We start from the raw sequence: 13,145 nt of genomic DNA, 5'->3' as shown, positions 1-13,145 counted from the left end.
AATGCCCTAGCTGTGCGCAGATGTGCAAAAGCAGAAGGATATAATAAATTTATGAATTTTCTACGATAAAACGTTTGTTTAGCTCGAAAGAGATTGTATATATTTTAGGTGAACAATTATGAAATGGAAGTATTACTACTATTTCTTTTACTCTTACCCTAGAAAGATCATAAGCCTTCTTACTTCTCCTCTACACATTAGAGCAACCTCACTCATGGGAGTCTTCCTCGAAACCAACAATCAGACGACTTTGAAAATAGATTTTAGGCGAAAATCGAATCGAATTAACCAATTAAGCATGCACACTCCTACGAACAAATATATCAAAAAGTTAGAACGGTAATTAAGATGCATATTTCTAACTCATAATTCAAACTACCACGCAATACACGAGTCAAATTAAAGTACTACACTCTTCAAACAATATACTATTCTACTACATACTAATTAGTGAAATAAAAGCAAATTAAAAAAGAAGATTTATAAGTGGTGCAGGGTTGCGTTCTTGTGTTCTAATCCTTGAAGCCAGTCGTTTCAACGGGGAAGAGCTCTAATGTTCTGAGAGGTACTTTGTTGCTGCAATGGACAATATTAGAAGAACCCTTGTCTCTCATCAACATCCAATCTCTACCGTTCATCCTCATCATCCGATTTTCCCAAAGGTAGTTCATCATATGAGGTGATGCTTCTGTTGTTGCTTCAACCTAGAGATAAAGACGATAGATGTCAGAATTAATTTGACTAGTTTTAACTGTGAAAGGTTATATTTGTTCTAGTAGTAACATTTATCCTAAAAGCTATACATGCGGTATATACCCTGTTGCTACAATGAGAACGACACACTTTCTTTTTCCTCTATTAGGTATTTATACTAAACCACATGAATTTACTACTGTTAATTGATAAACTAAGGTGAAAAGACATATCAAGTAACATTGGTTAAGTGATAAAAGTGCATGCCAAAGGCATATGCGTGCCATGCATTCATTGATTTGTTATAATCGTCAAGTGTGGATATATTGTGTTCCGATAAGAAGAGCACCTAAAAGTTATGCTACTCCTCCGTTTCAATTTATATGACGGTGTTTGACTCCATACAAAATTTAAGAAAGAAAGGAAGACGTTTGAAATTTATGATTTAAAATAAACTGTAGATATTTGTGTTCTTGTAGATCAATTCATTAGGGTAAGGTATGAGTTCTAAACATAAAATTTTTAAATAAGGAAAGGTGATATTGTTTTCCGGGACAGACCAAAAAGACGAAAAAAGAAAGAGTGCCACATAGATTGGACGGATGGAGTATTTAATTTGCATGTACGACCAGGGGCGAATGTAGAGTATCATCGATTGGTTCATGTAAACCTAATAATTTTTGCTCAAATCCTGTATATGTACTAAAAAATATATTAAATATTTTATAAATATTTATCTATAAACTCAATTATTATTGTAAGTGTAAAGACTAACTCAGATCTATCAGACAATCATTCCTACTATATGAAGACGAAAGCATACGTATGAAAGCGATCTCCCTCACTCATAAACCGCAACAAACAAAAGTGTACCTGATGAAGAAATATAGGTGGAGAGTGAGAATAAACTTGATTGACAGTAGTAGAAGAAGAAGAAGGAGAACGAGGGTTTTTGTCAACGTGATTGTTGTTGATGGTGAGTTGTCGAATATCATCTTTAGGGTATTTATGCAAAAGCTGTTTTTTCATCTTTTGCCTGTCTCTAGCTTTGTGGTTTTGAAACCAGTAAAACACATTCTTCCATTGAATCTTTCCATACATAGAAAGATGGGCCGTTATCATTTGTACTTCTGAAGAATTAGGATTTGTCAACCCTTTTCTGTACAAGTCTTGTAAGATCATCAGCTGTTGTGGAGTTGGTTTCCATCTAGTTCGAGGCATTTTGTGAGTAATATTAAAGATTCTTTACTAATACGTATCACCCTTTTAGGGTTTTCAAAGAGCAAACAGCTTTGCTTTTTTTTGTTTTTGGAGATGTTTCATTTAGGGTATAGTGATCTGTATACTATAAATAGATTGACAAAAATGAAGATGAAGACGTCAAAGTGGCACTGAAATAATAGTCATGCTGCTGTCATCATAAGGAGAGCCATTCAATGAGAATCCATCATTATTAGTGAATTCAGATAATATATTGGAGAAGTCATTTAAGAAGGTTGGTTGCTGATTTCTGCATTATCGTCCTTATTATTAACTCATTTGACAGAACGAATCACCGGAGTTTAGAGTGTAGGGTCCGAAACATTTCTTTTCATTTGCCCGTGACCCATTACAAGTTATCAATAAAGGTAAATGTACCTCCATTTAATATTTATTTCAAATCAAACAATTTATAATTATAACAGTTAAAATTTAAGTGATAAATATATCTATATATATAAAAGATGTAGTATGTGTTTTGCATTCATTCGTTTTGCGTAAGCACTAGGCACAAACATGGATGGAGCTAGAACATAGATTACGGGTTCGGCCGAACCCAATAGTTTTAATTCAAATCTTATATTTTATCTTAATAAATCTATTGAATATGTACAAATTATTTATTTAGATCACCGTAGCTTAAACGGATTAGAATTTTGAACACATAAATTTCAAATTCTGACTTCGCATCTGGACACAAATAAAATTTTTACCTTATAATACATGTATAAAACTCAAACATGCATTATACAATCGTCTATTCCGTAGTTCATACCCGAATAGAATTACTATAAGTTATACACTGTCTGGTATGTTTTATTCCATGTTCACAAAAATAATACATATACAAGTTATACTGAAATTATATATTATTTAAAACGGGATAAAATATGGAATAAGAATATGCGCATTACTGTATTAGTAATTCATGCTTAGTGTTTACTGTAAATCTTTATAGACAATTATTGTTGAGCCGATTCCTTCACTTCTGAACAACTGAACTTCAGTACTTATTCAATCACACCAATATTTCCCTAGTATTATTATTGCTTTGCTCAACTTTTGCATAACAAATTTTACATCCAGCCCCCTTCGGCAGCCAATTATTGAGGCGGCTCATTATTTCTGTAGTATTTGCTAACTGTAAATCAAAAGAAAAAGAGAGGAAAAAACTGCTCTCTTAAGGACAAATTACCTGGCTGTCATTACGTTATGCACCCAATTCGATTCAGTTACAACATGCATCGAATGAAACCTATTAAATACTCTGTTACACACTTACATTCTTTTATTACTGTTTCACCCGAAATAGGTTAAAATAAAAAATAAAAAAAATCCAAGGTACAATGAAAAATTAAAATACCCCAAAGAATAATTTACACACAAGTAAAAAATCAACAAAGGCTATATAGAAGAAATTTATCAAACTAGAGAGAGAACGGGGTAGGAGGGTTTTTCTTCACTCAAACTCTTAAATCTATCTACATAGCTTTCTCATAGCTACCTCTCCACAATAGAAAATATATAGTAGTGCCCCTATTTATAATTCTACAAAACCATATTTGATTAGAATCTAGAAAACCTATTCCTACATGATTTTGGTTGTGAATCCTAATTAGACATAAATTAAATAAACTAGTAAATACCAAATCCTAGACAACTTAGGAATACTAATTAATCTTGGTTTAGTTTCCAACAACCTCCCTTAAACCAAGATCTTCAAATTTGATCATGCTCAACATCTTCTTCAACTTGATAAATAACTCCAATTTTAGTGGCTTTGTGAAAACATCAGCAACTTACTCTCGAGTCTTGCAATACTCAATAATTATCTCCTTGTCTTGAACCAAGTCACGAATAAAGTAAAATTTTATATCAATGTGTTTGCTACGCCCATGAAAAACTGGATTATTTGTTAACTCAATTGCAGACCTCCTATCACAAAAAATTATTATAGGACTGTCTTTCTTGTGTTGAAGAAATTCAAGCATTCTTCTTAACCACAATGCTTGTGTAACACTACTTGTTGCAGCCATGTACTCTGCTTCAGCTATTGATAAAACAACAACTTTTTGCTTTTTGGAAGACCAAGAAAATATACCAGAACCCAAATAAAATGCATAGCCAGAAGTGCTTTTTCTTTGTATCGTATCACCAGCCCAATCACTATATGTAAATTCCATAAGACTACTATTATTAGTCTTTGAATAAAATATACCATTAGTCTGTGTACCTTGAATATATATTTCAAAATTCTCTTTGCTACTTGCAAGTGGGATTGTCGTGGAGTCTCCATAAATCTGCTAATTAATCCAACTCCATAAGTAATATCAGACCGTGTAGAAGTCAAGTACCTTAGACTCCCTACCAATTTTTTTAAAATATGTAGCATCAACAAAGTCACCAGTCCCATCTCTAACCAACTTCAATTTTGCTTCAACATGGGTCAAATTAGTTTGGCTTTATCCATATTAAATCTCTTTAGAATATCACCAGCATATTATTTTCTGAGAGATAAATATTCCATTATCTAATTGAGATACCTCATTGCCAAGAAAATAAGGCATTAAACCCAAATCAGTCATCTCAAATTGGCTACTCGTTGCCTCCCTAAGCCAAGAAATTAATTTAGGATTATTGCTAGTAAAAATTAAATCATCCACATATAAGCACACAATGAGAATATCTCTGCCAGACTTGAATTTGATATATAATGTATGCTCATATGGATATCTCTGAAATCCATTTCCAATAAAATAAGAATCAATACAAGTGTACCAAGCTCTAGTGGCTTGGTTCAATCCATATAATGCCTTCTTCAAACTATAAACTTTATTCTCTTAACCCCTTTTGACATAACTAGCAGGCTGCTCAACATACACTTCTTCTTCAAGTACACCATTTAAGAAAGTATATTTCACATCCATTTGAGAAATTTTCCAGCAATTATTGGCAGCAAGAGAAATTATCATACGAGCAGTATCAAGTCTAGCAATAGGTGCAATGTAATGACCCGACCGGTCGTTTTGAGTATTACAACCTCGTTTTCCTATTTACTGCTCAAATTGGGCTCTACAGTCGTTGTGTGACTTGTCGGGATAATTGGTTCGGGTCCGGTGAGGTTTTGGAAGGAATTGGAACACTTAGTTCCAAGGTTTAAAGCTTAAGTTAAAATAGTGACCGGATACAGACTTATGTGTAAACGACCTCGAATTCAAATTTTGATGATTCCAAATAGCTCCGTATGATGGTTTTGGACTTAGGAGTGTGTCCGAAAAATTATTTGGAGGTCCGTAGTGGAATTTGATTTGAATTGCCGAAAGTTGAATTTTTGGGAAGTTTGACCCGGGGTTGACTTTTTGATATCGAGGTTAGAATCTGATTCTGGAAATTGGAATAGGTCTGTAATGTGAAATGTGACTTGTGCGCAAAATTTGAAGTCATTCCGGATTGATTTGATGTGTTTCGGCACAAGAGGTAGAATTTGAAAGTTCAAAGTTTATTGATTTTGAATTGAGGAGTAATTCATCGTTTCGATGTTGTTAGGTGTGATTTGAGGCCTCGAGTAGGCTCGTGTTATGTTATGGGACTTGTTGATATAATTGGTTGAAGTCCCAGGGGCCTCGGGTGAGTTTCGAATGGTTAACGTATCAAATTTGGACATAAGGAAATGCTGGAACTGCTGCCTACTGGTGTGATCGCACCTGCGAAGATTTTGATCGCAGGTGCGAAGCCGTATGTGCGTGAAATAAGCTACAGAAGCGGCCAAGAGTGGGACTAAGCAGTGCTCGCAGGTGCGAGGAATTTGTCGCATCTGCGAGGCCGCAGGTGCGAAGGCGTTGGTGCAGATGCGGACTGGGACTGGCGTGAGACGACCGCAGGTGCGAAGGGGAATGCGCATCTGCGAAGCCCGCAGATGCGAGAATAGTGCCGCAAATGCGAGATTTTAGAGGGCCGTTTATTTTCTGCAGGCGTGCATTTTTGTCCGCAAATGCGGATGCGCAAGTGCGAGCCCAGGCACCGCAGGTGCGGAAATGCCTGGGCAGTGTTTAAAACGAGGGTTCCGAGATTTTTTTCTCATTTTGGACATTTTAGAGCTCGGTTTGAGCGATTTTGGAGAGGAAATTTTCCACACAACTTGGGATAAGTGTTCTTAACTCCCTTGTGATTATATTTCATGAATTAATCTTCATTTTTGGTATAAGATTACTGAATCTTCAAGAGAAATAGAAGAAAGTTTTTATAATGTCACAAAACGAATTTTTCAAGTTTGAATACCGATTTTGGAGTCGGATTTGAGTGAAATTAGTATGGTTGAACTTGTAATTGGATGAGTTATCGTATTTTGTGAGTTTCGTCGGATTTCGAGACGTGGACCCCACGGGTGATTTTTGGGGCGCAATTTCGGATTTTTGGAAAATATTAGTATTTTGATATGAAATTAATTCCTATAAATTGTGTGGACTGAATCAAATTAATTGTGATAGATTTGAACCATTCGAAAGTTGATACGCGCAGAATGGAATTTCTGGAGCATTATTTAGCTTGCTCGACATTGGATTTGGCTTGTTCGAGGTAAGTAACTCTTCTAATCTTGGAGTTGAAGGTATGAACCTTGAATATATGTATTTCGTAAATTGTTGGGAGGTGACGCACATGCTAGGTGACGGGCGTGTGGGCGTGCACTATAGAAATTGTGACATAATTGTTTATGTAGAATTTTGTAGTTAAATGATCTTGGCATTTTCCATGCGATTTTTATGAGTTAAAGAAATTGAACTGAAAGGCATATTAAAAATTATGTTGAGGCTATGTGCCAGTGTTATTGGGACCCACAGAGGTCATATTGTTGTGAAATATTTATTTTAAAATGAAAATTCATACTCAGTCATATTCATTTCATTGTATATCATATCTCAGTCTCTGTTATTATTTATTGATACATCATATCATTATTTTGGGTTGTTCTTATGACATTGTGAGCCCATGAGAGAGAGACTGGAGAGATTGATGACTGAGGGAGGCCGAGGGCCTGATTGTGAGGATATTTTTGGGATCGAGCTGCACGCCGCAGCAGGCTATGTTGGCTTTATATATATTATACTATTGCACGTGAGTTGGCCGTGCGGATCTATATATTATACTATTTCACGTGAGTTGGCCGTGCAGCATGTGAGTTGGCTGTGCGGATCGAGATATTATTATAGCACGTGAGTTGTCCGTATAACACATGAGTTATCCGTGCGGATCCAGATATGATATTATAGCACGTGAGTTGTCCGTGCTTATAGGGCTTGGGATGTAGGAGCCCCTCATGAGTCTGTACACCCCTAGTGAGCGCAGTCGACTATAAACATGGATCGGGCTGCACACCGCAGCAGGTATTGTATAGCGCTGAGTGATTGAGTGTGCTGAGCATAGTGAGAGAGAATGCGACACAATGAGATTGAGTACTCTGAGAGTGTGAGTACATGAGTACAATCTCTGAGATACATTGCATTGACATGCACACATGATATATATGCATAAAGATGTATTTTTCTCATGCTGTACGGTATCACATTATTCATGATTTCTCTCACATGTTGACAGATGGGCATAGTGATACATTTGTTTTACACTGGTTATCTGGGAAAGAAAATGAGATATTTTATTTATTATTGAAAGGATTTTGGAAAAATTACTGTTTTCAAACTTATTCATATTTTTGGTAACTTCGGTAAACGATTCGTGTTTTCATTGATGTACTTGAAAGGCAGAACTATTTTCAGTAGTCATGATTTAGCTGAGCATTTATTCTTGAGTTACTTCTGGTATTACTTGTTTAATATTGTTATGAACTATTGTTGGTTATGGAAGTTGGACTCTGACCTTGGTAGAAACTCGTCACTACTTTCAACCTACGGCTAGGTTTGTTTCTTACTCAGTACATGGGGTCAGTTGTACTAATACTATATTTCTGCACATTTTGTGCAGATGTTGGCTGTTGTTGTTGCTGTGCTCGATGGTTACGGGATCTGAAGATGTACCTACGTTCCTGTTGTAGCTGCCTCTTGTTCAGGGTAGCCTTCGATTGATAAAAGCTCTGTTTATGTATTATTCAAACAGACTATGTATTTATTTCATTTCCGCTTTGTACACTCTATTCTTAGAAGCTCATGATTTGTACTACCGATTCTTGGGGAGATGTATTGGTTTTAGATATTTTATTTTAATTAATTTCATTGGAATTGGATTGTTGGAAATTGGCTTACCTAACGGGTTGGGTTAGGTGCCATCACGACTAGTGGGATTTTGGGTCGTGACAAGGTGGTTTCAGAGCCCTAGGTTCATAGGTTCTACAAGTCATGAGCAAGTGTCTTGTAGAGTCTTGCGGATCGGTATGATGACGTCCATACTTATCTTCGAGAGGCTACATGGCATTTAGGATATATACTTCCCATTTTTCTTTCCTTATCGTGCGAGATTGATTCAGATTGAGACATAAACTCTTTAAATTCCTTCCACGTATTCGTATGCGCACATGAACGCTCGGTATCAGTTGTGCATCGCCGGATTGTGATTCCATAAACAAAGTTCGAGATTATTATAATAATAAAATTCCCACACACGACACGGACAACTCACGTGCCAATAATATGAATCACCCGGCATGGTCACAGGCCTCCAGTCCCAGCATATCATACAGGAGCAATTAAACAAGTACACTTATATATGATAATGAAATAAGATTCTCATGCTCCTGGAATGGTATAAATAGCACGCCATAGTGTAAGCATATGCAAAGTCTGCTATCACACTTCAAATCGGCAATTTTACACAGAATTAGGAACTACCCCATTTATTTAGGAAATTATCTTCTTTGTAACTTCAAGTATAGCCCAGATAGTTCTCAACAAAGGTACGAATACGGAAAACGTTATAACTTTACACTTAACAGTCAACTCTAGGCATATTATAGCCTAAGCATTCTTTCAAGTATGAATACTTGCTCTAATGCCCGAACAATGCCTAAAATCTCACATATATGCGCACTCATAGCGCATAGCTATCACAAATAATTAACGCAACTAGTGCCTCCACCGTGTTTTAAATAAAATAGTCACCTCAAATAGGTCGCAACCCCGAAACATAATACTTCTGAGAACTCCCAGTCTCCAAATTCATCAAACACATGAATCACTGTAACTGATCCCAACTCTAGTATTAGAATGACTAACACATCTTTCATTCACGATCTTCCCATACGGAATACTTTCATAATTCTTCCATGTTACATAGCAATAAGTTAAATATCCGTCGTTTATCAACCAGGTGAGTACTACAATACCAATGAACATCCGTAAGTCAAAACACAATGAGACTTTTGAAATGCGCACCCTTCTCAGGGATCCTCGAGCAGTTATAACATTCATCTAAATATCTGACACTGACCATTCTGTCCAAAATTCGTGATCTTCCTTTCAATAATGAACTGCCACCTTGTGCATGTAAATCTAAATCCCGCACACCATACCACACGTCTATCATGTGAAAGGCACAAAAATCTCATTATAAACTCTAAGTCACCAGCAAATTATATACCTTATTAGTTGGAAACCTCTATCTAGCTTCTTTCCAGGAAGAAATCACAATACACAACATGCTCCATACACCGGTAGAAAATATCGGGTTCAAACCATGGTAGAAACCATCATGAACACTTTGAAATTCATTTGCACATAACCAAGCTATTAGAAGTGAATTCTTCTAACTCCACCAAGCAACACATGTTGCCAAATCCGAGAGTATTGCCACAAAACACCCGTAAAGCCCCACCTCATCGTAAGAACCAAAAGAACCGAGCATACCATTACCATACTAATCCATCATATTACCCATTTGTCCTATTTTCTCTGAGTTTTTTTCTCAATTACCCTTAAGTTGACATTTCTCCTTGTCAGAACACTTCTATCCTTACCCAAAGCTCACTACAAGACATCCTAACATAAAACCACATCGCCTTAAGGCCCATAAGCCATTGTATTCTTCTTAAGCACCTCCATAAATACCCCAACCATAACACTCACTATGAAAATACCTTATGCGAATTTAAAATTATTCCTCTTTCCTTTCTTATACTGAAATGTAGAATCCATAGTCAAACAGAATTATCGCACGTCTCGATACCATCCAATGTAAGTAACTGATTCTAGTGATATACAAATTCGAAAATTTTTCAATTTCCACATATACATTTTGAATCCATTAGAACCCTCTCGAAAGTCACCCACTCTACTCAAATCTAATTTACTCCGCCACAAACGGGCCGAAAGACATGTGCTCCTTTTGGCACAATCAACACTCAAATAAGTAACCCTGCCTTATCAAGACCAATTAAATTCATACTTCGTGTGCACTACATCCTTCAAAATAACAACTTAATCATTCCATAATTTTCATGTTTTCATAAAGTGCAATGTAGCCCGTATCCAAGAATTTACTTACCCGAGGCATCCTCGATTTCTTCCTCTGTAAGTCATAACTAAACCACAAGTATGCCTCAGACCAAAACTAAAATTTAACACATAACCATGAAATCAAATTATCAATAGCAGGCTCCCCCACTTAGCCTTAAGCTGCAATTATATAAAATTAGAACCCGCAAGGATTTCTCCTTCTCAATTACCAAGATCTCGCACCGTTAACCGGCCAAATTTCTCGAAGTCTTTTGTTAAGATTTTCATGAACATTCTGAATCTCCAGCCACAGTCACACACTCGACTTTTTACTGGATAGCAAGTAATATTCCTCGCAGAAGCTTCATCAACATCATGCCACCGCTAACTGCTCACAAGAGATAACTCACCTGTGGAATTCCTTACCGACATCTTCAAACGACGTTGCACTGGATGCAACGACCACGTAATCAGTAAATTCTCCTGAGCTCATGCTCGCCCACCACTTGTATAAGTTTGCACTTTCCCTATTGACATTAACTGAAAGTTCAACAATACCTTCCGAACTCAAGTCATATTGCGCCTGAAATGATAATCAGATCTTCACATCCCTGTTCATTTCAAACAAACTCCTTTCCGCCTTATTCAATCTTTCTTCGTACAGTAACCATCACTCCAAATAAAGTCCATAGGCCAAATCACATTCTATCATGATTCCAAACTGTTCTACACTTTCTCAAGGCGCGCGACTACCCTACCACAGAATCCATATGCTAATCTGCCACTGTTACTTCGGTTAAACCATCTCCTTTAAGCAACTTCTTAACCTCTACTTCTCCTACTTGACCTGCTAGTACTTCAACCACCGCGAAACACTTCCCGTCATGTCTTTCCTCATAATTTGCTGCCCAACTGTTGCATCAAATCAAATGCATCTCTATAGCACCTGAACCAATAAATTATTACCGACTCTAAGCCTCTTCGAAGATCATCTTTCTCGAGCCATCAACATTAGAAATACCCATTCGATTCTGAACCGCTGCACATAGCTATCTTTGGAAATCGCCCCTCAACACCATTTCATAACACCCTGCCCCGAAGGCGAAATTCAAGAAGACCGTAACACAGGCGGACCATAATGCGTTCAAACAAGGACGGCGACACAGCATCATAATGAAAATTCGACCATGCTCGCAAATACCAAGTCTTGTTACATTAGCAACCAAACTTGAACATCTATAGTCCGATTGCCTTTCTTCTGCTAGAATAAATTGCTGAATCCCTTAATCCTGCACTAAGAAATCCTCTCTTCGAGCCATTGACCGCCTCAACACATAACGAGAACCTTACCATTACACCAATATTGTGCGATAACAACGCATAGCCATCATAGCAACCCATGCACAGTCTCGAAATCATAAAAAAAATATACAGATACTGAGCTAGAATAAAAGAACATTCAAATCGTCTTAACACATCCCGCAGTTACATCATACTCATCACAAAGCCATTCCACCGCTCATCGAGCCATAAATTCCACTCGTAGGGACATTACCGGACATATAAGTCCAAATGTACTGGTTACAACTGAAGCTACCGAGCCTAAGATGCGGTCTAAACCTAGCCTCAAGTCCTCCAGACTGGCCCATCACCAGAACACGAAATACACATCTCAAACATCGTTCATGGAATCACAAGCCGATGATGTACAACTGATACCGAGCGCTCATGTGCGCACACGAATGCGTGGAAGGAATACAAAGAGTAATATCAAGCTGAATTAATTCAGCACGATAGAATACAAGAAAGTGAAATTTTCCTAAGGGTTCGACAGTCTCTCGAAGATAAGTACAGACATCTCCGTATCGATCCGCAAGACTCTACTCAATCTGCTCATGACTCGTGATACCTACGCAACCTAGGCTCTGATACCAACTTGTCACGACCCAAAATCTCACCCGTCGTGATGGCGCCTATCTTAATACTAGGCAAGCCGAGAATCTCAATAAAACCACCATATCTTTTAAGTTTAAAAATATAATATTTAAACACAATCCACAAATCTCGCAACTACCGATACAAATACTCCCAAAACATGGTGTCATTGAGTACATGAGCATCTAATATAGATACAAATTTGGAAAATACGGTCCATAACAGTCTGAGACCAAATACAGTAAATAAGGAGATAGGGAAGGAGAGGCAAGGTCTGCGAAACACGGAAGCTACCTCCGAATCTCCGAAAAATCAACTGTGCGAAAGAAATCAACACCCGCTATGGTCGGGAACACCTGAATCTGCACACGAAGTGCAGGGTGTAGTATGAGTACAACCAACTTAGTAAGTAACAATAATAAATAAGGAACTGAAGATAGTGACGGGGTACACAGTTATAGTTCACTTTCAGTAATTCCAGCAAGAATAGACATGTTTTCAAATCCAGCAGTTTAAGTCAAATAAATTTTATACAGTTCAAGTTCATGTAATCCGGATATAAAAATCTTTCAGAGAATTTCACAACAATGACAGATAGCAACTAAGTGCAACAACAAATGAAAAGCAAGTACAACCTCTCAGGGAAACAGTCACTCAACTCGTCACAACAACTCAACCACTCGGCTCTCAGCCCTCAGCACTCACACTCAATGGGTACCCGCGCTCACTGGGGGTGTACAGACTCCGGAGGGGTTCCTACAGCCCAAGCGCTATAATCCGCACAGATAACTCACGTACTGCACGGACATCTCACGTGCT

The 13,145-nt window shown here is 37.4% G+C and overlaps 1 protein-coding gene across 1 annotated transcript; it reads right to left on the bottom strand.

Moving 5' to 3' along the window:
* Nucleotides 1-343: 343 nt before the first annotated feature.
* Nucleotides 344-1,995, bottom strand: LOC107801251 (WUSCHEL-related homeobox 3-like). The gene is made up of 2 exons (XM_016624539.2): nt 1,567-1,995; nt 344-704 (listed from the first exon to the last, which is right to left on the bottom strand). The coding sequence occupies exons 1-2, from the start codon at nt 1,912-1,914 to the stop codon at nt 513-515; spliced, it is 540 nt and encodes a 179-aa protein (XP_016480025.1). The 5' UTR covers nt 1,915-1,995; the 3' UTR covers nt 344-512.
* Between the last annotated feature and the right edge of the window lie 11,150 nt (nt 1,996-13,145).

Source organism: Nicotiana tabacum, chromosome 22 (assembly GCF_000715075.1).
Source record: "Nicotiana tabacum cultivar K326 chromosome 22, ASM71507v2, whole genome shotgun sequence".
Lineage (NCBI taxonomy): Eukaryota > Viridiplantae > Streptophyta > Magnoliopsida > Solanales > Solanaceae > Nicotiana > Nicotiana tabacum.
The sequence above is the reverse complement of the archived record's forward strand: the minus strand, read 5'-3'. Positions and strand labels throughout refer to the sequence as shown.

Excerpts from the sequence above, each read along its gene's own strand:
- LOC107801251 (XM_016624539.2), bottom strand. The coding sequence starts at position 1,914 with ATGCCTCGAACTAGATGGAAACCAACTCCACAACAGCTGATGATCTTA. Across the intron at positions 705-1,566 it reads CACCTATATTTCTTCATCAG|GTTGAAGCAACAACAGAAGC; the intron begins GTACACTTTTGT and ends CTTTATCTCTAG.